The sequence below is a fragment of the Symphalangus syndactylus genome, chromosome 8 (genome assembly GCF_028878055.3).
Source record: "Symphalangus syndactylus isolate Jambi chromosome 8, NHGRI_mSymSyn1-v2.1_pri, whole genome shotgun sequence".
Lineage (NCBI taxonomy): Eukaryota > Metazoa > Chordata > Mammalia > Primates > Hylobatidae > Symphalangus > Symphalangus syndactylus.
In genome coordinates this window covers 75,901,679-75,926,204 of record NC_072430.2, presented here as the reverse complement: position 1 = coordinate 75,926,204, position 24,526 = coordinate 75,901,679, and the positions used below count along the sequence as shown (strand labels likewise).

At 38.4% G+C, this 24,526-nt stretch overlaps 2 protein-coding genes across 3 annotated transcripts in view; one reads left to right on the top strand and one right to left on the bottom strand.

Annotated features, from left to right (window-relative positions):
• Window positions 1-24,526, top strand: part of SLC25A12 (solute carrier family 25 member 12) — a 238,474-nt gene that overhangs the window by 36,354 nt on the left and 177,594 nt on the right. The window lies entirely within an intron of this gene.
• Window positions 1-24,526, bottom strand: part of HAT1 (histone acetyltransferase 1) — a 69,219-nt gene that overhangs the window by 20,388 nt on the left and 24,305 nt on the right. For both annotated transcript variants that reach the window (XM_055289730.2, XM_055289731.2), the window contains exons 3-8: window positions 23,056-23,131; window positions 16,843-16,963; window positions 6,304-6,483; window positions 5,913-6,034; window positions 5,308-5,412; window positions 4,873-4,979 (exon numbers count right to left, since the gene is read on the bottom strand). In XM_055289730.2, coding sequence (XP_055145705.1) covers window positions 4,873-4,979; window positions 5,308-5,412; window positions 5,913-6,034; window positions 6,304-6,483; window positions 16,843-16,963; window positions 23,056-23,131 — 711 coding nt within the window. The remainder of the gene's footprint in view (window positions 1-4,872; window positions 4,980-5,307; window positions 5,413-5,912; window positions 6,035-6,303; window positions 6,484-16,842; window positions 16,964-23,055; window positions 23,132-24,526) is intronic.

The window sequence follows — 24,526 nt, the reverse complement described above, 5'->3', positions numbered from 1 at the left end:
GGTGCCAGGACAGCTAGCTATCCACATGTAAGAAGATGAACGAGATACTTACCTCACATCATACACAACAATTTATTCAAAATGGACCAAGGACCTCAATGGACGTTGGGTGTAGGGATGGAAACTGACTACAAATGGACATGAAGGATCTTTTCAGTGATGGAAATGTTCTAAAACAGGCAGATTTACTAAAAACCACTGAACTGTCTGCTTAAAATGGGTGAATTTTATGGTCTGGAAATTATACCTCAATAAAGTTGTTTTAATTAAAAACTCTACTAAAGACAAACGCTTAAGCAAGTATCTCTTGTAAAACATTTTTTTGTTTGTTTGTTTTTGAGACGGAGTCTCGCTCTGTCGCCCAGGCTGGAGTGCAGTGGCACAATCTCGGCTCACTCAAGCTCCACCTCTGGGTTTACGCCATTCTCCTGCCTCAGCCTCCCAAGTAGCTGGGACTACAGGCATCCACCATCACGCCTGGCTAATTTTTTTATTTTTAGTAGAGACGGGGTTTCACCGTGTTAGCCAAGACGGTCTCTATCTCCTGACCTCGTGATCTGCCCGCCTTGGCCTCCCAAAGTGCTGGGATTACAGGCATGAGCCATGGCACCAGGCCACATTTTTAAAAGTACTAATAGATGAGGTACAAGCTTATGCAATGTCAGTTTTTCCAAGTCTATTTCTTTCTAAATTGGTTTAGAAAAACAACCGCATTGCAGCCAGGGGTGGTGGCTCACGCCTGTAATCCCAGCACTTTGGGAGGCTGAGGCCGGAGGGTCACAAGGTTAGGAGTTTGAGACCAGCCTGGCCAATATGGTGAAACCCCGTCTCTACTAAAAATAGAAAAATTAGCCGGGCATGGTGGCAGGCACTTGTAGTCCCAGCTACTTATGAGGCCGAGGCAGGAGAATTGCTTGAACCCGGGAGGCGGAGGTTGCAGTGAACCAAGATTGCACCACTGCACTCCAGCCTGGGGGACAGAGGGAGACTCCGTCTCAAAAAAAAAAAAAAAAGAAAAAGAAAAAGAAAAATAACTGCATTGCTAATATTGATTTAAAGTAACATTTAGTGTATGTGTGTATGGCTGTGTGTGTATGTGTGTGTGAGCGTGTGTGTTTTTTTGAGACAGAGTCTCACTCTGTCACCAGGGTGGGGTGCAGTGGCAGGATCTCGGCTCACAGGTTCAAGTGATTCTCCTGCCTCAGCCTCCCGAGTAGCTGGGACTACAAGTGCATGCCACCACGCCTGGCTAATTCTTTGTATTTTTAGTAGAGACAGTGTTTCACCATGCTAGCCAGGATGGTCTCGATCTCTTGACCTCGTAATCTGCCTGCCTCGGCCTCCCAAAGTGTGTGTGTATTTTTTAAGACAGGGTCTCGCTCTGTCCCCCTAGCTGGAGTGCAATGGCACAATCACAGCTCACTGCAGCCTTGACCTTCTGGGCTCTAACGATCCTCCCATCTCAGTCCCCCAAGTAGCTGGCTGGGACCATAGGTGTGTGCCACCATATCCAGCTAATTAAAAAAATTTTTTTATAGAGACGGGAATCTCCCTATGTTCCCCAGGCTGGTCTTGAACCCCTGAGCTCAAGCAACCCTCCAGCACAGCCTCCCAAACTTCTGGGATTACAGGCATGAGCCACTGTAACCAGCTGAGTGAAATTTTAAGTAACTTCTATACCCTCAGAAAAGTTTAGGAAATAAGTATCATAGGAAAACGAGTTACAGTTGAGAAAAACTACTCAGGCCACATTTTTACCTGAAATTTTCACATAAGTCAAAAAACATGCAAAAATTTTCCAGTTTTAGGGCCGGGCGCGGTGGCTCACGCTTGTAATCCCAGCACTTTGGGAGGCTGAGGCGGGCGGATCACGAGGTCAGGAGATCGAGACCACGGTGAAACCCCGTCTCTACTAAAAATACAAAAAATTAGCCGGGCGCGGTGGCGGGCGCCTGTAGTCCCAGCTACTCGGAGAGGCTGAGGCAGGAGAATGGCATGAACCCGGGAGGCGGAGCTTGCAGTGAGCCGAGATTGCGCCACTGCACTCTAGCCTGGGTGACAGAGCGAGACTCCGTCTCAAAAAAAAAAAAAAAAAAATTTTCCAGTTTTAAATAAGGCATTATAGACTGATAATACTTTGTTTGCAGCTTAATATAAGGAACCAAGTCACCACTCAATCTTTAAGCCCTTTGAAAGTGTCAGTCTGAAATGAACTTAAAATGACACCCAATAATGTGTGACATCCTTCAATTCCTTTGTTTCTATGCTACAAAGATAAGCAACGTATTTAAAGATAAAATTTTCTTGAATTTAAATCTACAATGATATGCAGGATCAAAAACTGAGTTTTTTCCAAATGTAATACCTCATCTAGCAATCGTTTTTTAAAAGCTTCTCATATTAACGTACTATATTAGTGATAAAAAAAATCATATTCTAAAGAAGGGAAATGAGATAACAGCACAATCACCTAAGTATAAACAATTCACATAATATTCTAAAAAGCTATATGGCACATCCCAGAACAATAAAGTACATTTAAAGGACAAATATAATTAGCTCTTCATGTACTACTGATAGATAATAATACTGATATGTATTCCAGCCCAGAATCGATTTCTATTGCCAAACGCAACTCCTTTCAGAAGTCCAGAGGAAAGAGATCATTGATTCTATTTATAAAGTTATACAACTGAGATGAATTCAAATGCTGTACATCTTGAGAGAATGACATCTTCAAAAGGCAGATGGTATATAAGGAATTGTCTGCCAGTATTTTACCTTAAAATTGAGTGCAAAAAAATGAAAATGGGTGGCAATGATACCACAAACACCCATCCATTGGAAGTAAGATATAACTTAGGCCATCTACAGGAAGTTTCAATTATTATTAGATCTGGCTATCTGTCAAATAAGCAAAAGGCCATCTCAATATAAAGAATATTCTGGATTGCAAATGGAGATCCAGAGCCTGCAAAAGAACCACAAAGCTAAAAAAACACACACAATAATGGAGAAACAGGCAACTAAATGACAGAAGAGTAGAAAAATCTGCAGTTTCGTTTTCTAAGGACTGGGTATGGAAATCTAGGAGAAATAAATATCTTCATGAGAACAGCTGATAAGGCATTTTTAGTATTTTTAAATGCTGAGAAATGTCAATGCTGAAAATAAAGACCAATACCCAGTTGCCAAATTCAGAAGTCCTTTAGCATGTTTAGTCTTTTCTTTTTAGAGACTTCAGTTTCTAATGAATAACACCAATGAATAAAGGCTACCATTATTGATGACTCTTCACTGAGATTTAAGAAATAAAATTCTTTATCTGCTAATTGGTGCTAAGTATCAAGGACTTTATTGGTTGGAGTAGACAGAAGAAAGTGGTTAAGAGGCTTCAGAGAAACAACCCCTGCTGGCACATTACCCACTAGAGTAGACAAAGACTACTTATGTGAACTTCACATTAAAATCACCAAAAATGTCCCTTCATGTAGCAGCAAGTCTAAGCTTTGTAAGTTAATAGAAGCTAAACAATTTTCTGCTCAACTAAAAGAAGTGACATAGTCTGTATTACGTTTCTACAATTTTATAAGTCACTAAGCTAGTGAAGTTGTCACTTAAACAATTTATAACTTTTGTTATAAACGAAGTTTAGTAACTACTACTTTATCTCCTGAGCTTCCAATCCATTTAACAGTAGCAGGAAAGTCAGATGAAAAGATAATTCACCTCTATAAATGTGGAACTCCCTTTTAAAGACAACATGCTTTCCCTGCAGTTTATTATTCTACAGATCAATTCACTGTTCTGAAGCAACTTCAATTTTATTTACCTTGGATTACTAGTCTATATAAAGAAGGATGAAACAATCTGCTTACTAGCCTATTTATGTGGTTGCCAGTCTCACATCCAGTTTTCTTTTTTTTTGGGGGGGGGGGTGGGTGGGTAGGAGGTGGTGTCTTTAAACAAAACTCCCAAATAGCATTTTTTAACATGTTAATATTTTAGTGCATGTTAAATAGCATAGTTTGTAACAAAGATGTATCCAAATTCAAACTTGTAAGATTAATAAATTTTAATACCAATTTGCATGTAACTATCTGGTAAAGTAATTTTCATGAAAAGAAAAAGGTAACTTTCAGTTTCATCAGCAATTTTATGAACAACAAATTTGAAAGTTAGAAAATAACATAAATATTCCTTGGGCCACTTTGTTTTTTGGTGGATCACACTTTAACATATTATCATCTGAAACTCCATCTAATAATGCCTTCTCCTTTTAAAGAGTCAAGTCAAGTAAGTCGTCTTTCCTTCTCCTAAGCATTCTAGTCATAATACTACTTCTATGGCTAATCCATACTGAAAGACATTTCCAAAACAAATAGGCCTACATTTCACCTTATCTACTACTGTTGTGAAGGCATGCATTTTAGGAATACAAAACACACACTTTAGGAAATGTGTATTCTATTCAAGAAGTATTTACCTTGACTTTTTTTCTCAGTAAAGTTTAGAATATTCTGCCCCTACATGTAAATTAAAGCGCAGGCTGCCTCTAAATAATGCAACTGTTTGCCAAATAAAGTGAACAAATAAGTTATACCACAGTATTTATGCCTGACCAAGACTTCCCCATATATATTCAGCTCATTATCTTCAATTTGTTCCATTAAGCACTTCACAGTTAGGGATGTAATCCAATCCCCACAAAGGCTTATGATCTAAAATATAGACTTAAGCCATCTTTAGATGGCTTAAACACCCTAGGAAAATGTTGCTGTTTAAAATAGTTATTTCTGACAAAAATAAAATCAATCAGTAAGAAGACATTTTTAGAAAGGCTCTTTCAGTAACAAATCAAATTCTACATACCTGTAATGTCAAGAACTGTAGGAAATTCAGTGTAGTATCTATGAACTGTTTCAAGAAGTTGAGCACCATGGCCTTGACCTTGAAATGGAGTCAAAATCAGCATCTGACTACAGTAAAGAAATTATTTTAAAATTAAAATATCATAACATGACCAGTTTAAAACTTGCAGATAACTATAGTATTACAAACACTTTAAAGTTTGTGTGACCTTTTTTCAATCTACCTTTGAGATACCCAAAAATTCTCAAGATACTCAAAATTAGTTTAATCTTCTACACTGTTTCAAAGGGAACAATGAAATAAATCAGTACATAGCCCATGAATAATACTGATTTTTTTTTTAAACAAATCAACACTATTATAACAAGTATTGGAAACTTCAGCAGTTCCTTCTTCTGAAATAAAAGACAAGGCACGTGTTATACTGCCAATTACCTTACACGTGGCCGGGTTTTGTCTGGGTACACATAGTAATTATAGACTGTCATGTAGCCTACGGTCGCAAAGAGCGTAGCTCCATCCTTATTATACTTCTCAAATCTGCAGATAAAACAGAAAGCCAAGCAGGTCAATTACAGTCGCGCTCCCATGCAGTGTCCATTTTCTTTTCCATTCTCTGACTGAATTTTCAGTGTCAGCAAGCTACTCTGTGAGGGCCCAATGGGTACACCTGCTATGTTCTGAATGTACAATTCACTTAATTGGTGTGCAGCAACTTGGATAAATCAGACCTCTTTACATCACTTCAGTGCACTTGCCTATTATAAAGATGAATAGGTGGCAAGTAAAAGAAAACACAGGCAAAGCTCATTTTACTGTTTAAGCCTACATTCAGGGACCTAACGGACAACAGCATTTAATTCAGCTCTATTCTCAAGGTCTCCCAAAGCATAATGAAGGAAAACTCAAGCCTCATAAACAATAGTTTTTCTTTCCTGGGAAAAATATCATTATACTGTCCCAATAATTGGGCTGCCACAATTAAAATCCTGGCTTTGTGGAGGTAATAAGGTCTACTGTTGCTTTAGAACTGTACTTACACTAGAAAGTAGTGCCATCTTTCATCATCCACGTCAATAAAGCTAGCAGTTTCAATAAACCACATCAAAAAGGTCTGAAGCCTTTCATGATATTCTCGAAAGCCTCTACATGTCATGTCAGCCTAGGGAAAAAGCCAGGAAAAGTCAGGTGAAACTCATCACAAAGGTAAGTGAAAGTCTGCAGAACACAAAATTATCCTGTGGGAAAATGTTTAGAAGTCTCAGATTAAGATGTGAACACAGATACAGACATACACACAAAATAGATCTTTGTTTACAATGCTGATTAAAACTTGCTTATTGCAGTTAGAATAAATCACTGACAACAAAACTACATACAGGTTTCAGGCAAATAGAACTTTACTCAATAAATATTTAGATTTATCTTTACCTTATATATCTGAAAGGTAAAGTTTTCTCCTCCTGTTGGACTGAGAACTGAGTAGGTATGAAGTAAGGTTCCGAATGGCTTGAAATCAACTTCCTTTTCCAGTAAAGAAAGGAAATCATTCGTGTTTGTGCAAAATCCAGGTGGAATGATTTGTCTAATTTTGCCCTCAACATCATCTGCCTAAAGAATAAAGGATATAAAAAATTAATAACAAATTCGACTTTAAGTTGAATATGGTTAATTTCTTTAAAATTGACAAAACCAACACAAATTACAAAACTTTGGTTGAAAACTAAAGAAGTAAACACACAGTGAATTGGAAAAGGATGAGCTTCCTGTGCACAAACTGCATCACTAAAAACTGAGATGAGCATAATATAAAAGTAAATAAGAGAAGGCAGGTAACCTGATACCAAGTACAATAATAAGGGCAATGCGATGGACGTTTCCATTATGTAGAAACTGCTGACTATACCCCTTCATGACAGTCTGAACTGGCCAAGGCAAAAGGTTGCTTATTATTTTATATGTGTCAAAGAAATCATATTATCCAAGACATGAAAAGATCACCAGCAGTAGTGAGATGAGACTAGAGTCTGACCAAATGAACAGCAATCTCACAACTAGATGGGTCACAATTCCCTCATATGCCAAACTCAAACTAAGATGATAGCTTAAAAATATACCTATTTAGGAAATAACATAAATTATATGAATGGATATATCATTCTTTCATCCTTAGAATGTGACACAATTCTTAACAGACCTGGATTTGTGACAGTAAAAAAGAGACAAGACTGGACAACAAAACTAAACTCAGAGATTAAAATTACCCTTGTTAAACAACCTCTATCAATGTTATCAGCTGAGCAGACTTCATAATCCTTTTCAAAATCCCAAAAGACCACTTGATTGAATACATTTACTACTTCTCTTTAACCATGAATATTTGATGAAGTCTTACAATAAAGTATTGCTGCTTCTCACCAGGCAATAAAACTTAATGAATTGGTCTCAACTTAACAAAACCTTATCCCTCAATACAGTCCCTAAAAGCCTGACATTACATTCAACAAAATGAGCTTGTATTCTATTCAAACTTTTTCCTGAACAATGAGGCCAGGTTTTTACTTAATGGAGTTTGCCGTGAGTTCAGCTGTAATGTTTGTATTGTATCTATTTCCACAAGCACTGACACAAGAACACTTTGTGTTAACTTACTAAGCAGCTCTTTCATACCGTTTACATGCATGATGGGTATTAGTTCTAAACCAAGACCCTTGCTACTTAGCATTCAAAACAGGGAAATTAAGATGCTTAGGACAAAATACACTACAAAAGGCTAATACAACATGCTACTAATTCCTATCCTTTCAACCATCTTTTAACTAAGTAGAAGCAATGCACCTGCAGATGAATAGCACTTTATTATGATTCAGTTACATTTCAGGATAGAGAACTAGTGATGATGTTTATCACAAACGAGTTTTATTTTCAATGCTCTGGTACCACCACCATTTATATATAATTTGTTTATAGGTATAAAAAAGACCTATTATTGAAAATATAGCTCTTCAGCATTTTGCCCAACAGTTTATTTCTAACATAGACATCAGTCCTTGCAACTCATTCACACTCTAGATCAAATAAACTGCATTTCATAGGACTGTTTTTGCTTATTTTTAAAGTACTATTTGATAAATATTTTTCCTTGAAATTGCTAACGTGAAGAGGCCATCGTAAGCATATGTTATAGAATCAGTACAATTTCAACAACTATCAAGGAAACTGTCATAATGAGGGATATCTGTAATAGGTGTGTTGTGTAGCAATTAAAATCCAAAGTAGTGATGAGTAAAACAGTATAGTATGTTAGTTAAGGTTTTTAAAAAGTCAAGAAAAACTACTTTTAAAAAGAGATTTATAATCTGTCAGTTTAAAAATCACTTTAAGACTTTCATAGCATGTATAATTTTAACTTTTAAAAACTTTCCTTATGTCCTGTCTTCTCAAGAAGGCATTGCAAATCACTTTACATATCTTGTATCAAATCTACTTCAAAGACTTCTCAGAAACTCTAAGTTTCAAGTAGCACTTTTGGTGCCGGGCAGAGCAACCCGAAGGTTTGAGCCCAACAAAGATGAAAAAGGGCTTTCAGCCTTCAAAGGATGCCTATTCTTGTAATAAATATCTTCAAATAAAATATTTTGCTTTGTGTAAGTTTACACATTAAGAATTTTTAGAGGGGAAAAGGGCAATTTTAAAGCAAGGAATCTTTATATAATTATATAAATATATATTTATAAATAGTTATGTATATAAATATTTATAAATAGTTATGTATATAAATATGTATCTGATATACTTACATAAAATATACAACTTAAAACCAAATAATTCTTCAACCTAGAATTTAGAACTTCGCTTCACTAAAGGGAAAATGTCTGCATTTCTCTATTAAATGGATTCTGCTTTAAGAAAAAAAAAATCCTGACTACCATGTCTTAAGAGATCTGTACTCTTTTCCCAAATATATAATTTAGTTCAATTTAAAATATTCGTTTTTCGGATTGGATTACTGATCAGATAATAAAATCAGCACAAGAGCAAAACCTCATTTAATCATTGTTAATTGAATAGAGTTAAAAATGAACAGAAACTTTTTAATTCCAATGTCTGTGGCTAAAAGTTTAGAATCTATTTCTGAAGATCACTGAAAAATTCCCTGTCTTCCAGAGCATTATTCTAAACTTCAACTAAAATTATATAGAAATATAGAAAGGGTAAGAAATTCAGCTGACTAGACAGACCAGGGAACTAGAATTTCAAAAAAATTTTTAAAAAAGAAACCAGGCTGGACATGGTGGCTCACGCCTATAATTCCAGCACTTTGGGAGGCCAAAACATGCACATCACCTGAAGTCAGGAGTTTGAGACCAGCCTGGCCAACATGATGAAACCCTGTCTCAAATAAAAATACGAAAGTAGCTGGGCGTGGTAGCGTGCACTTGTTAATCCCAGCTACTTGGGAAGCTAAGGCAGGAGAATCACTTGAACTTGGGAGGCAGAGGTTGCAGTGAGCCAAGACTGCGCCACTGCACTCCAGCCTGGGTGACAGGGTGAGACTCCATCTCAAAAAAAGAAACCAGAACACAACCTGATATATTTAATTAACAAAGACATCTCTTAAAAATGGTTTCCTAACACTTGGCAATTTCTTTTTAAAAAGGAAAGTGCAAAAGTATTCTAGTGAGATATTCTGGTAGGTGGGTCATGATGAAATATTTTTAGATTGTATACTCTTTAACTATGGTCATTTCAAGTTCCAGTGTTCTGTACTTTATTACACATGAACATGTTCATATGGAGCAATTTTTGCATTTCCTCATTATTGAATAAAGCGATATGCCTGATAATTAGTAATCTATTTTTTTAATGTTTATATTTGTATTTCTACACATTTGAAAACCCAATAACCTCTCTAATGTCTTATCTTTAAGCAGCACCATTTGTCTAAATTTGTCTAGTTATTTTTGAGATTGCAACTAAAGGCATGTTAAGTAGGTGGTAACATGTTGTTCTTTACTTGGCTAAAGTGGTACATAGACTTAACTATACTAAGACTACCTAAAATATGCTAAAAAAAAAAACAAAAAACAAGCAAAAGAAATTCTGTATCTACTTAATGTTCTCAATCTCATGTTCTCTGATAATATTTAAGCTTTAACTACAGAATGTATTGTTGAGAAATTAAAAGTGTGAACTTTTTCACTAATGGAAAAACAAAGGTCATATTATGTTATTTACACTGCATTAGTATTTTGCTACTTGAACTAAACAAGATAAGCTTGTCAATATATACTTTTAAAGCTCTTTATGATATTTCATAAAAAGTATTACTTATCAAGAACACCATCACAATTTGAAATTTTACTAGTCTACCAACGATTTTTTCGAAATTTCTGGATGTAGGGTTTTCCTAGAAAGAGGCTAAACACTCCATAAAATTTTTTAAATCTGCTCTCATCTACTCTCAAATTCAATCCAATTAGTGGGACACTAGGATAAAATAACTGAAATTCACAGTTAATACAAACTTTATCCATCTATTTCAACTTCCTGTACCAAACCTTTCCCAGAAATGCTAGCAATTAGCAAGACAACAATCTTAGTTACGCACTACTTCACTAAAAGGCAATGAAATTACCCCCAAGAAAAGGCAGGAGGTTTTTGTTTTAAGACAAGAGTCTTGCTGTCACCTAGGCTGGAATGCAGTAGTGTAACCATAGCTTACTGCAGCCTTGACCTCCTGGGCTCAAGAGATCCTTCTGTCTCAGCTTTCCAAGTAGCTGGGACTACAGGAGCATGCCATCATGCCTAGCTTTTGTTTTTGTTTTTTGAGACGGAGTCTTGCTCTGTCACCCAAGCTGGAGTACAGTGGTGCAAACTCGGCTCCCTGCAACCTCCACCTCCTGAGTTCAAGTGATTCTCCTGCCTCGCCCTCCTGAGTAGCTAGGACCACAAGCATGCACCACAACACCTGGCTAATTTTTGCACTTTTGGTAGAGATGAGGTTTCACCATGTTGGCCAGGCTAATCTCAAACTCCTGACCTCAAGTGATCTGTCCACCTTGGCCTCCCAAAGCGCTGGGATTACAGGTTTGAGCCACCACGCTCAGCCTTTTTTTTTTTTTTTTTTTTTTTTTAAATAGGCAGGGTCTTATTATGTTACCAAGGCTAGTCTCAAATTCCTGGCCTCAAATGATCCTCCTGAGTCAGCCTACAGAGTAGCTGGCATTGTAAGCACAGAGCAGGAGGTGTTAATAAAAGCAAAGGTCAAGGACAACCAGATGAAAAAATCATCAGTGTCTGAATAATCAAGTTTACTGTATTGTAAAATTCAGAATTATGTTTCCTTTAAAGATGATGGCTAGTAGAGATTTTATAGGCATCTTAATTGTGACTGAAGAATTTTAGGTGCAACTAGAGCATTCAGCTTGGAAAAGTAAAAGAATGGATATTAAAAATTAATGTAATGACATAATCCTAATAAGAAATAACTTCTAAGCAGATGTTATGGCTGCTGACCACCTATGTAGTATGATCTGCAAAGCCCTAATATATAGACTCAAACTTAACATCCCAAATAAAATTTTTTATTTTTTCCACTTAAACCTATTTCTTCTATAGTTTTCCCAGTTAACAGTACCATAATTGAACCCCCATTGCTTGGGCAATGGGGTTCTCCTTGTTTCTTTTCTTCATCTGTCACATCTAATTCAACAGCAAACCTCCAAAGTGTTCCTTACTCTGACAACTAAGTCCAGTGTCACCTCTAACACTGCAATGTTCCGGTCTCTTCTTTCACTTTTGCCCCATACAGTGTGTTCTCTGCACAGCAGCCAGAATCATATTTTAAAAATATAAATCACATTGTTTATGACCTCCACCTACTTAAGAATGCCTCTAAAGAATGCCAACTACTCTTATTTCTTGCAAACACCTATCACAGAACAGAAGATCCTATATGATGATCTAGCTTTGCATCCCCTTCAACCATCTCCTACCCCTCTCTCCATCACCACAATGATTTAACCCTGGTAAACTTTCTGCACTACAAAAATGCCAAAAATGCTATATTTTTTAGAGCCTTTGTATCTTAGTAAGCTTTACCCTCAGATTATAACATGGCTGGTTCCTCCTTCGTTATTCAGAAATGAGCAAAATGTATCTTTATAATACTACCGTAATTTAATTTGTGTATTTACTATTTTGTTTACTGACTGTTCCTCTTGGCTAGAATGTAAGCTCCATGACTTTGTCTGCCACTATATCGCTGGCATCAAGAACACAGAAGGCACTATGGAATGAACACTCACTGCAAACTGAGATAGAAGACGCAAGCCCATGACCCACGTATCCCCTACCCAATCGTTTTTAATAAGGGGAAAAAAGTATTTGTTTGAATACGCAATATAAATGATCTTTGACCACAAAGAAAATAAGTAACTCTACAAAAAGACATTATAAAAGATTGATTCCTTACTCCTAACACAGTATTTCTAAATGGAAAAACCTAATTTTCAAGAATGGAACAATTAGATGTCAATGCAAATACAAAGCTATTTTCACTGCATGAAGTATTTAAAAGATTTATCTATAACTAAATCAATAGTTCCTTTGGAAGAAATCAATTTAGTGCTATCAGCTGCAACTGTAAAAAACAAAAACCCTCCAACAGTGGGTTTACACACAAGGAAAAATATCACCTGCATTTTTAATAAGAATATCTAGCTGGGCTTGGGTCTGGAGAATTTAGCAATCTACATATTTGATTATGAAAAAACTCTATTTTAATAAATGTGTTAAATGCTAGTTCATCTAAGATTACATCTTTTCAAACATCAAACCACTACAGTATTACTCAGAATCACTTTTGTATCTGCACAATTTCAAAAGTTATCCTGGGACACAAACTATATTAAATAAAACAAATATTAAATGTAGTTACATATTATTTATCTGGCAAGCTCAGTCATCTCAAACATGGCTGGGAAGTGGGGAAAAACACACACAAAAAAACAAGTAGTACTCAAAATATTTCTAATATTAAAGTTGAATAATAAATATGAAACTACTTCAGATCTTTTTCATGCTATGCACAATTCATTTTATAGATGGGGCACAGGGTTGGCAAAAGAGGTAAAGTCAGAAGTTAATGTCAGTTTAAAGTCCTGAAAAAGTTGGTTGCATTGTTAATGTTTCAGGAACTGCTACTTCTGCAGAAGAAAGCTATGACATATAGTATGAATTAATCAGATTCCATCAAGCTTACCAATATGGTATTTTTAACCATAAGGGGTTTGCTAGTGTGAAGCCCCTTACAATGATAGCAGTAAACTGGGAGCACATGGCATAAAACACAGGAGAAGGCTGGGTACGGTGGCTTGCGCCTGTAATCCCAGCATTTTGGAAGGCCAAGGTGGGAAGATTGCTTGAGGCCAGGAGTTTGAGGCCAGTCTGGGCACTATAGCAAGACCCTGTCTCTACAAAAAATTAAAAACAAAAATAAAAAAATTTTTAATGAAGGGGAAAAAAACACATGGTCAAAAGGAGAAAGATACCTATGTAACAAATGTGCATATTCTGCACATGTATCCCAGAACTTAAAATTAAAAAAAAAAAAAAAAAAAAACGGGAGAGAGAGAAAGAAAAAGCAATAAGCACAAGAGCCTGGATCCTCTTAGAACAGGTCATAAATATTCCTAACATCTTTTAATCAGGATATTATTATATATTATCCATAATAACACTAAATAATCATCTCCTAGTACAATACTGATTATTTACTAGTTGTATGACTTTGGGCAAAACCTTTAAATATAACAAATCCCTCAAAATTTAAATAATAAAAAAGGGCCAAGTAAGTCAGTTCCAGTAATGAGAGGAGATTTTAACCAAAAATATAGATGGGGCATAGGGGTGGCAAAAGAGGTAAAGTCAGCAGTTAAAGTCAGTTTAAAGCCCTGAAAAAGTTGGTTTCATTGTTAATTCTTTAGGAACTGCTACTTCTGCAGAAGAAAGTTATGACATACAGTATGAAGTAATATATTTCATTTTCCATACTTGTGTCTAGCACAGTATTACCAACAATATATCAGATATAATTTACTAAAACTTGCTGGATTTGTAAGTGCAAAGAAAAGCGATTTTGCTGTAAGAATTAACTTTCAATTTTATAAATATGATTTAGTGACAAAATGGGATTTAATCTTTAAAAAAATCACCTCTGTGAAGTAATGCTTGATTTTCAATGCCCTTAAATAAGGAATGCTCAGAAACAGAACAAGTCTAAAATATAATTTTCTTAAGGCCCTCAAAGATTCATGTCCATCCCACATGCAAAATACATTCGTTCTATCCAAACATTCCTAAAAGTCTCAACCATTACCATATCAACTCAAGTCCAAAATCTCATCTAGATATAGTCAGTTCAAAAGTCACACATCTCATCATCTAAATCAGCTATAGTTAAGACTGTGGGTATGATACATCCTAGGGCAAAATTCCTCTCCATCTATGAACGTGTGAAATTAGAAAACACAGTATCACTTCCAAAAGACAATGGTAGGACAGGCATGGGACAACAGTTATAGAATCTCTCATTCCAGAAGAGAAAAGAAGGAAGAAAGGAGCCACTGCCACCAAGCAATTTCAAAATTCAGCATGGCAAACTCCATTAGGTTTCAAGGCCTAAGAATAACTGTGGCCTACAACTCCACCCTCTGGACCCAAAGCTTTGCCCTCAGAGTCATTCTTCCATTTTCTTTAAAGGTAGCACATGTTGGCAGCTGAGCAGTTTTATTAGCCTGTTTCCTGCCTGTGAAATTTGGAGAGTTCATACAGCCTTCCTTCATTTTGTCCTGTCAATCCAAGCTGCACTATAGAGTTTCAATTCTCAAAACCCTTAAGTCGCCTGTGTACGTCATGAGGGTTCATACCATTAGACAAGAGGGTCTTCCACAGATGTTCCCCAGATCTACATTCCTAGCTTTTTTGCTGAGACAACTGAGGAGATCCATGAGTCACATGCCTAATCTCTTCAGCACTAGCAAAAGGTTATCCTGTCACACTCACGGCTTTCTCTCCAGAACACACTTTCCACTTTCCTGACAATGAATATCCTAACTAGTGTCTTCTACAATCTGGATAGGCTAAGAATTTCCCAAATCATCAAGTCCTGTATCCTTTTTGTTTAACAGTTCTTTCCTCAATTTATCTCTTTCATCACTTTACTATAAGCAGCCAGAAATCAGGCCACACCTCCAATACTTTGAATAAAAACCTCCTCAGCTAAACATCCAAGTTCATTGCTTACAGTAAGTTCTCCTTTCCACAGAACTGCAGGACATAACTCAGCTAGGCTTTCTACCACTATAGAACAAGGATATCCTTTTCTCCAGTTGCCAAATACATGTTCCTCATTTTGTTCTAACCCCTCACCAACCAGAGGCACTTCTTTTTTTTGGTTTTTTTTTTTTTGGAGACAGGGTCTGGCTCTGTCACTCAGGCTGGAGTGCAGTGGCACAATCTTGGCTCACTGCAACCTTCACCTCCCATGCTTAAGCCAGTCTCCCACCTCAGGCTCCAGAGTAGCTGGAACTACAGGCACACACCACCACACCCAGCAAGTGTGTGCGTGTTGGTAGAGATGGGGTTTCGCCATACTGCCCAGGCTGGCTTGAACTCCTGAGCCCAAGTGATCTACCTGCCTTGGCCTCCCAAAGTGCTAGGATTACAGATGTGAGCCACTAGGCCTGGCCTTTTTTTTTTTTTTTTTTTTTTTAAAGAGACAGGGTCTCACTGTCACCCAGGCTGGAGTGCAATGGCATGATCACACTTACCTTACTGTAGCCTCAACCTCCTGGCCTCAAATGTTCCTCCTGCCTCAGTCTCCTCAGTAGCAGAGGCACTTTTTTTTCTTTTTCTTTTTTTTTTTTTTTTTTTGAGATAGTCTCGCTGTGTTGCCCAGGCTGATATCAGCTCACTGCAACCTCCGCCTCCTGGGTTCAGGTGATTCTCCTGCCTCAGCCTCCCGAGTAGCTGGGATTACAGGCATGTGCCACCATGCCTGGCTAATTTTTGTATTTTTAGTAGAGATGGAGTTTCACTATGTTGGCCAGGCTGGTCTCGAACTCCTGACCTCGTGATCCACCCGCCTTGGCCTCCCAAAGTGCTGGGATTATAGGCATGAGCCAATGCATCCAGCTCATGTTCGTGTTTCTACCAAAACTAAGTTTATGACAATATATATATTCTCTAAGATGATACGGGTTTTCTCTCCTACACTCCTAGCTTCATTCTGAGCCCTAACCAACAGTCCATTATTTCCTTTATTTATTTGTTTATTTTTGAGATGGACTTTTGCTCTTGTTGCCCTGGCTGGAGTGCAATGAATGGCGCGATCTTGGCTCACTGCAACCTCTGCCTCCCAGGTTCAAGCGATTCTCCTGCCTCAGCCTCCCAAGTAGCTGAGGGTCTCATTATGTTGTCCAGGCTGGTTTCCAACTCCTGGGCTTGAGATCCACCCATTTCAGCCTCCAAAAGCACTGGGATTATAGCCACAAGCCACTGCACCCAGCCCAAACCTTTAATTTTTAGAACCTATTTGTTTATTGTTTGTTTGTTTTATTTTTGAGACAGGCTCTAGCTCTGTCATCCAGGCTGTAGTGCAGTGGCATGACCTCAGCTGACAGTAGCCTCTGCCTCCTGGGCTCAAGCCATCCTCCGACCTCAGCCTCCTAAGTAGCTGGAATTACAGACACATGCCACCACGCCCCACTAATTTTTGTGGGTTTTTTGAGAAATGGGCACTCATTATGTTGGCCAGCTGGTCTTGAACTCCTGAGATCAAAAGATCTGCCCCCCTTGGTCCCCCAAACTGCTGGGGTTACAGGTGTGAGCCACTGCACCTGGCCTAAAACCTATTTTAAAATAAATTAAATTGGAAAACAGTTTAAAAAGTATTTCTGTTCTTACCTCTACACAGTCAAAGTTCTCATCAACTTTAGATGCATATTCAACACGGAACATTGTTGACAGGCTACCAGCAATATAGTATAACAGGATCTTTAGACCCTTGTAACCAAAAGCAGTTTCACTGAAATGGAAAAAATAGCAATAATGGAATGAATTTTTGCTGTCATTAAAAAGTATTAACCCTACATATAAACAAGTTTAACTTCATGGGTAGTTTCAAGATTTTAAACTATACTTAAAAAAAAATCTATGATAAAATGTGCTTCAGTTTTCATCTATAAAATAGAATAACTCAGGAATGTTGCCTAAGTCAGGAATGTTGTTTGGGTTAAATAAGTTAATACACGTAAACTACTTATAAAACTGGCACATTGCATAAGTACTCAATAAATGTCAGACATTTAATACTATTGCTACTGTTGCTGCTGCTGCTACCATTACCAGTATTAGAAGGCATTTCAAATGATAGAAGTAGTGTTAAACTAGGACCTGGCTAGGCAAGCAGCTACCAAGCCTTGGACTAGTCCCTCCAACTTCCTGCTTACTGAATCACCAAAATCCAGAGCTGCGGCGATAGCACCTGCCTTACTACATGTAAACTGCTCTATGAAATCAAAAGGCAGATATGGAACTGCTGATAATTTTTCCACCCCTGCTCCCTGCTATCACATTTATGCCTTAATATTCCTTTTTCCAGCTTAAAAGAGTCTTCTAAAAAGTGAACTCTAAATTATCCAGAATAGCTAAATCTATAGAGACAGAAAGTAGATTAGTGACTGCCTAAGACTAGGGGTCAGGGTAAAGGAAAGTGACTATTAATGCATTTTAGGGTTTTTGATGGAAGTAATGACAGTGTTCCAAAATCGACTGTTTGCACAACTCTGAATACATTAAAAACCACTGAATTGTACATTTTAAATGAATTGCACAGTATATATCTCAATAAAGCTGTATTCTGATTTTTTTAGAAAGTGAATTGTGAAAGAAAGTGTTTGAAAGAAGCAGTGTCATTTCCAAATTTCTGTCTAGGCTACGAATATATGCAGCATTGTCCATTCCAGCAACTCTGAAAGTTATGTGAAGAAGAAAGGAGTGGCAATGATACTAGGATCAAGACCAATATCATGCTTGGGTCATACAGTTCAGGGATATCACTATTATGTTACTGTCACCTGCCCACCTTAGAAGAATGGTATACAAGACCCCCACTTTCAGTGATATTATGCAAAACAGTGTGCAAAATGCCATTAAGAAGCACTATCTGGGCCAGGCATGGTGGCTCACACCTGTAATCCCAGCACTTTGGGAGGCTGAGGCGGGGGGATCACTTGAGGTCAGGAGTTCAAGACCTGCCTGCCAACATGGTGAAACCCCGTCTCTACTAAAACTACAAAAAAAAAAAAAAAATAGACGGATGTGGTGGTGGGTGCCTGTAATCCCAGCTACTCAAGAGGCTGAGGCAGGAGAATAGATTGAACCCAGGAGGTGGAGACTGCAGTGAGCTGAGATTGCGCCACTGCACTTCAGCCTGGGCAAAAGAGCAAGACTCCGCCTCAAAAAATTAAAAAGAAGCACTATCTGTAAAACTAGATCTTATCTACTAAGATATTATTATATGGATTTTTTAAAGTAGTAAAAAGTAGAGAATAAAACATTGTCTCTTTAAAGATAGAACTCCAAAGAGAAAATATTCTTATTTTTATAATACAGTAAAACCTGTTTAAAATATAAAAGGCTGAAATTTTCGCATTAATCTACGTATAATAAGATATAATTATTAATATGTGAAAGCATATAAAATGCCTAATCTGATACATTAATAATGAAAAATTCACAGGAAATTTGTTGCAGGAAGAGACATTTGTTGACTTAAAAACACAGTAAGGGCCTGGTGCAGTGGCTCACGCCTGTAATCCCAGCACTTTGGGAGGCCGAGGCGGGTGGATCACCTGAGGTCAGGAGTTTGACACCAGCCTGGCCAACATGGCAAAATCCCATCTCTACTAAAAATAACAAAAATTAGCTGGGCATGGTGGCAGGCACCTGTAATCCCAGCGACTCGGGAGGCTGAGGCAGGAGCATCACTTGAACCCAGGAGGTGCAGCTTGCAGTGAGCCAAGATCACACCATTCATTGCACTCCAGCCTGGGCAACAAGAGCAAAACTCCATCTCAAAACAAAACAAAACACACATTAAGGCGGGGCACAGTGGCTAACGCCTGTAATGCCAGCACTTTGGGAGGCTGAGGCGGGTGGATCACCTGAGGTCAGGAGTTCAAGACCAGCCTGTCCAACAGGGTGAAACCCCGTCTCTACTAAAAATACAAAAATTAGCTGGGTGTGATAGCACGTGTCTGTAGTCCCACCTACTGGAGAAGCTGAGGCCGAAGAATCGCTTGAATCTGAGAGGCGGAGGTTGCAGTGAGCCAAGATTGCACCACTGCATTCCAGCCCAGGCAACAGAGTGAGACTCCATCTCAAAAAACAAGCAAACAACAAAAAAAGCCACACATTAAATATGGCTGGGTGCAGTGGCTCACGCCTGTAATTCTAGCACTTTGGGAGGCTGAGATGGGCAGACTGTCTGAGCTCCAGAGTTCGGGACCAGCCTGGCCAACATGCCAAAACCCCATCTCTACTAAAATTACAAAAAAAAAAAAAAAAAAATTAGCTGGGTGTGGTGGCACACACCTGTAGTCCCAGCTACTCGAGAGGCTGAGGCATGAGAATCACTTGAACTGGGAGGCAGCAGAGGATGCAATGAGCCGAGAAGATCATGCCACTGCATTCTAGCCTGGGCAACAGAGCAAGACTCCGTCTCAAAAAACAAACAAACAAAGAAACTCAAAACCCCCACACATTAAAGAAATATGTCAATGATGTTAAAATAATGCATGGGGGGAAAAAAGACATGAAGGGAAATATTTAAATGTCCACTATGTCTAAATACCCTTTCCTACTACAACAAACCAGGGGTTCCACGGAAGACTGACTGACTCCAGAACAGGGAAAGTACAAGATGAATCTGGAAACATCCTATTGTGCGAGAAAGTAAAGTATCATCAAAATTATAAGGACATATCAGAAAGACTCAAAAGTGTCTGAAAGGGTGGCCACTTGCCAAATCTGTGATAATTTGAGCATCAAAATTAGTAGCAGTAACAGATTGTACATAACCCACTGAATTGTAAAAGACTCCTTAGCCAGGTGTGGTGGTTCACACCTGTAATCCCAGCACTTGGAGGATCACTTGAGCCCAGGAGTTCAAGACCAGCCTGGTCAACATAGGGAGACCCCCATCTCTTAAAATTTTTTTTTTTTTTTGAGATGGAGTCTCGCTGTGTTGCCCAGGCTGGAGTGCAGTGGCGCAATCTCAGCTCACTGCAACCTCTGCCTCCCAGGTTCAGGCAGTTCTCCTGCCTCAGCTTCCCAAGTAGCTGGGACTACAGGCGCCCGCCACCAACGCCTGGATAATTTTTTGTATTTTAGTAGAGACGTGGTCTCACCTTGTTGCCCAGGCTGGTCGCGAACTCCTGGCTCAGGCAAACCTCCTGCCTCGGCCTCCCAAAGTTTTGGGATTACAGGTCTAAACCACTGTACCCGGCCAAAAATTTTTAAAAATTAGCAGGGTACGGTGGTACACGCCTATAGTCCCAGTGCTTCAGGAGGCTGAGGTGCGAAGATCTGCTTGAGACTGGGAATTCAAGGCTGCAGTGAGCTGTGATCGCACCACTGCACTTTAGCCTGGGTGACAGAGAAAGATCCTGTCTCAAAAAACAAAAACAAAAAAAAGAATCCCTGAGTTTGATACAAATAAAGAAATAAATAAGAGGAAGAAGAGCTCTTTCTTATAGTAGCACGCCCAACTAATAAATGAAACAAGTATGAAAGAGTTACAAAATCACCATTTTACAATCATCATAGTAAAATACTGATTCAAGCAAGAATCATTAATGGATGCTTCTGGGTGAAAGCTTGATGGAAAACAGGATATTTTCAGTCTCACAGTATCTCCCTACAAACTACTTATAAATTACAAAGGAAAAAAGATTAACTTTATAGTGGAAAAACCTAGCAGCCACCACTAAACCAAGTGACCCAAGTTAACCAACAAGGGACAAACTGACATCACAGACTTCCTGATGTGATACACTGAGGACACAATACCATTTCTGTAATGGCACAGCAAAAATATGCATTATCTGAGTTTAATCACAAATAAACCAATCAAATTAATCCAATATAACAGTTCTACAAAATTAGCCTATACCCTACAAAAATGTCTGTTAGGAAAAAACAAATGCTGAGGATCTGTTTCAGATTAAAGAAGAATGAAGAGATATGACAACAAAATACAATATGATTCTGTATTGGATCCAGGATTGGAGAAAATTGCTATAAAGGAATTACTAGAAATCAACTGACAAAATCTGAAACATGGGCTGCATATCAGAAGATAGTACTGTATCAGGCCGGGCGTGGTAGCTCACGCCTGTAATCCCAGCACTTCGGGAGGCCAAGGTGGGTGATCACTTGAGGTCAGAAGATTGAGACCAACCTGACCAAGATGGTGAAACCCCATCTCTACTAAAAATACAAAAATTAGCTGGGTGTGGTGGCGGGTGCCTGTAATCTCAGCTACTTGGGAGGCTGCGGCAGAAGAATCATCTGAACCCAGGAAGTGGAGGTTGCAGTGAGTTGAGATAGCACCACTGCATTCCAGCCTGGGCAACAACACGAGACTCTGTATCAATGTTAAATTTCCTGAATTTTTACAACTCTTCCATGGTTATTAACCTTATTTTTAGGAAATACATAGTGAAGAGAAATGAGGTGTAAAGGATCAGGATAGATCTGCAACCTACTCTCAAATGGTTCAACAACAACAAGAAGAGAGAATGATTAAAGCAAATGTAGCTAAATGGCAACTGGTGAATCCAGGTAAAAAAATATACAGAGATCACTGTACTATTCTTGCAACTTTCTGCAAATGTGAAATGTTTTCAAAATCAAAAGTTTTTTTTACAAAGTAACTATTTCAATGATGTAATCAAAGTATAGGAAATTAAAGAACAGTGCTAAATATATTGGGACATATCTTTATTTTGTTTTTGTTTTTTTGAGACAGTCTTGCTCTGTCACACAGGCTGGAGTGCAGTGGCGTGATCTCGGCTCACTGCAACCTCTGCCTCCAGGGTTGAAGTGATTCTACTGCCTCAGCCTCCCGAGTAGCCAGGACTACAGGCGTGTGCCACCATGCCTGGCTAATTTTAGTATTTTTAATAGAGATGGGGTTTCACCGTGTTAGCCAGGCTGGTCTGGAACTCCCGACCTCAGGCAATCTGCCCGCCTCAGCCTCCCAAAGTGTTGGGATTACAGGAATGAGCCACTGCGCCTGGCCTGGGACATATATTTAAAGTTCCTTCTAAAAAATAAACTTCAGGGCAGGTACAGTGGTTCATGCCTGTAGTCCCAGCTCTTTGGGAGGCACAGGTGGGAGGATCACTTGAGCCCACGAGTTCAAGACCAGCCTGGGCAACATTGGGAGACCCAACCTCTACAAAAAATAAAAAAAAAAGCCAGGCATGATGGTGTGTGCCTGTAGTCCCAGCTACTCAGAGGCTCAGGTGGGAGGACTGCTTATGCCCAGGAAGTTCAGGCTGCAGTGAGCTTTGATCACACTATTGCACTCCAGCCTGGGTGACACAGCAAGACCCTATCTCAAAAATAAATAAATAAATAATAAATAAATAAACTTCTCTCAACTGCTTATTTAATCATAGAATAACAACTTAAGCTTTCTATTACAACTTCAGGGGAATACACGCTACTAGAAGTAATTTAGCAAAATGGTAGCAGAAAAAAGTAGTAGTTATGATTATGGGCTCCGGAGTCAGATTGCCTAAAATCTACACTCCAGCCATTTGTATGTTCATGAACAATTATCCAATTCTATCAATGCACAAAGTAGCAAATAATAATACCATCATTAATACTGTTGTGAGAATTAAATAATGCATTTATAGCACTAAATGGTAGATATTAAAATGACTGGTGTCTCTGTAAAAAAACACCACTATAACATATATTTTAAGATAAACCACATTAAAAATAAGAACAAAGAAAATAAAATTTGATTTCTAAATCTAAAAGAAAAAGAATGAAAATTTTTTTTCCATACTAATTTGACAAACATTTTACTAAGTTACTTACTCATCCCCAAAGAGTTGATGGGTATACTCAGGAAAGAAAGTTCTAATGTCATTTTCAAGATCTTCAGGAAAACGAACTGTTTCAAGGGACAAAAAAATAGAGATATTAAAGATACTAAAGATATTGAAGGTGACAGGTATTCCTATTTCATGAGTTTCAGTATAACTAGGATACAGCCAACATTTTTCTTACTCAAAGTGTCATTTCACCATTATAGGATTTATTTACACTGTATTCTCAAGAGACTAGTGAACAATGAAAATTAAAATATTACTTTGAGTGCTTCAGCATCAAAACCCTACTTATTCTAAGAATCAGAAGGCTAGGTTATGACAGAGGCACCTGATTTAGTTTTTATTTTTCCATGTTTATGCACAATGCAATGAGTAAAGGAAAAACAAAAAGACGCTTTGAGATAAGAAAAGTTACAGCAAATGAAAACAGAATGCTGTAAGAAACATTCTGATAATAACAATAACCTGAGTTTGATGAAGTCATTCTTTTTGACTGCTAGATGACATTTATGTTGTTCTCATGTTTGTTTTTTGCTATTAAAAATAACACTGCAATGACATCTTATATACATCCTGCTGTACTTTTATAAGTATACACGGGAAATTCCTGGCAGCAGAAAACTAGGGGGAGAGTACTGAAATATTTATATAAACATTGCTAAAGTGGCCAGGTGCAGTGGCTCATGCCTGTAATCCCAGGAGTTTGGGAGGCCAAGGCGGGCGGATCATCTGAGGTCAGGAGTTCACACCCAGCCTGGCTGACATGGTGAAACCATCTCTACTAAAAATACGAAAATTAGGCTGGGCACAGTGACTCATGCTTGTAATCCTAACACTTTGGGAGGCCGAGGTGGGCAGATTACCTGAGGTCAGGAGCTCAAGACCAGCCTGGCCAACATGGTGAAATCCTGTCTCTACTAAAAATACAAAAATTAGCTGGGCATGGTGGCACACACCTGTAATCCCAGCTACTCAGGAGGCTGAGGCAGGAGAACTGCTTGAGCCTGGGAGGCAGAGGTTGCAGTGAGCTGAGATCGTGCCACTGCACTGCAGCCTGGCCAACAGAGCGAGACTCTCTCAAAAAAAATTGGCTAGCCATGGTGGCGCATGCCTGTAGTCCCAGCTACTTGGGAGGACTGAGGCAGGAGAATCACTTAAATCTAGGAGGTAGAGGTTGCAGTGAGCCAAGATCATGCCACTGCACTCCAGCCTGGGTGACCGAGACTGTCTCAAAAAAAAAAAAAAAATTACAGACAGATAGATAGCTAGCTAGCTAAAGTGCCCTATAAAAATATTCTAACAGTTTATACACCCACAAGCAGTTTATATACCCATAGCTTGTAAACTCCTTTGCTCCCTTACACCCTTGAGAACACTCTGCTGTACTCAAGGATACTCTGTACCCTCAACTTTAATTTCTATCAATCTAAGATGGAATGGGTATCCTTTTATTATTT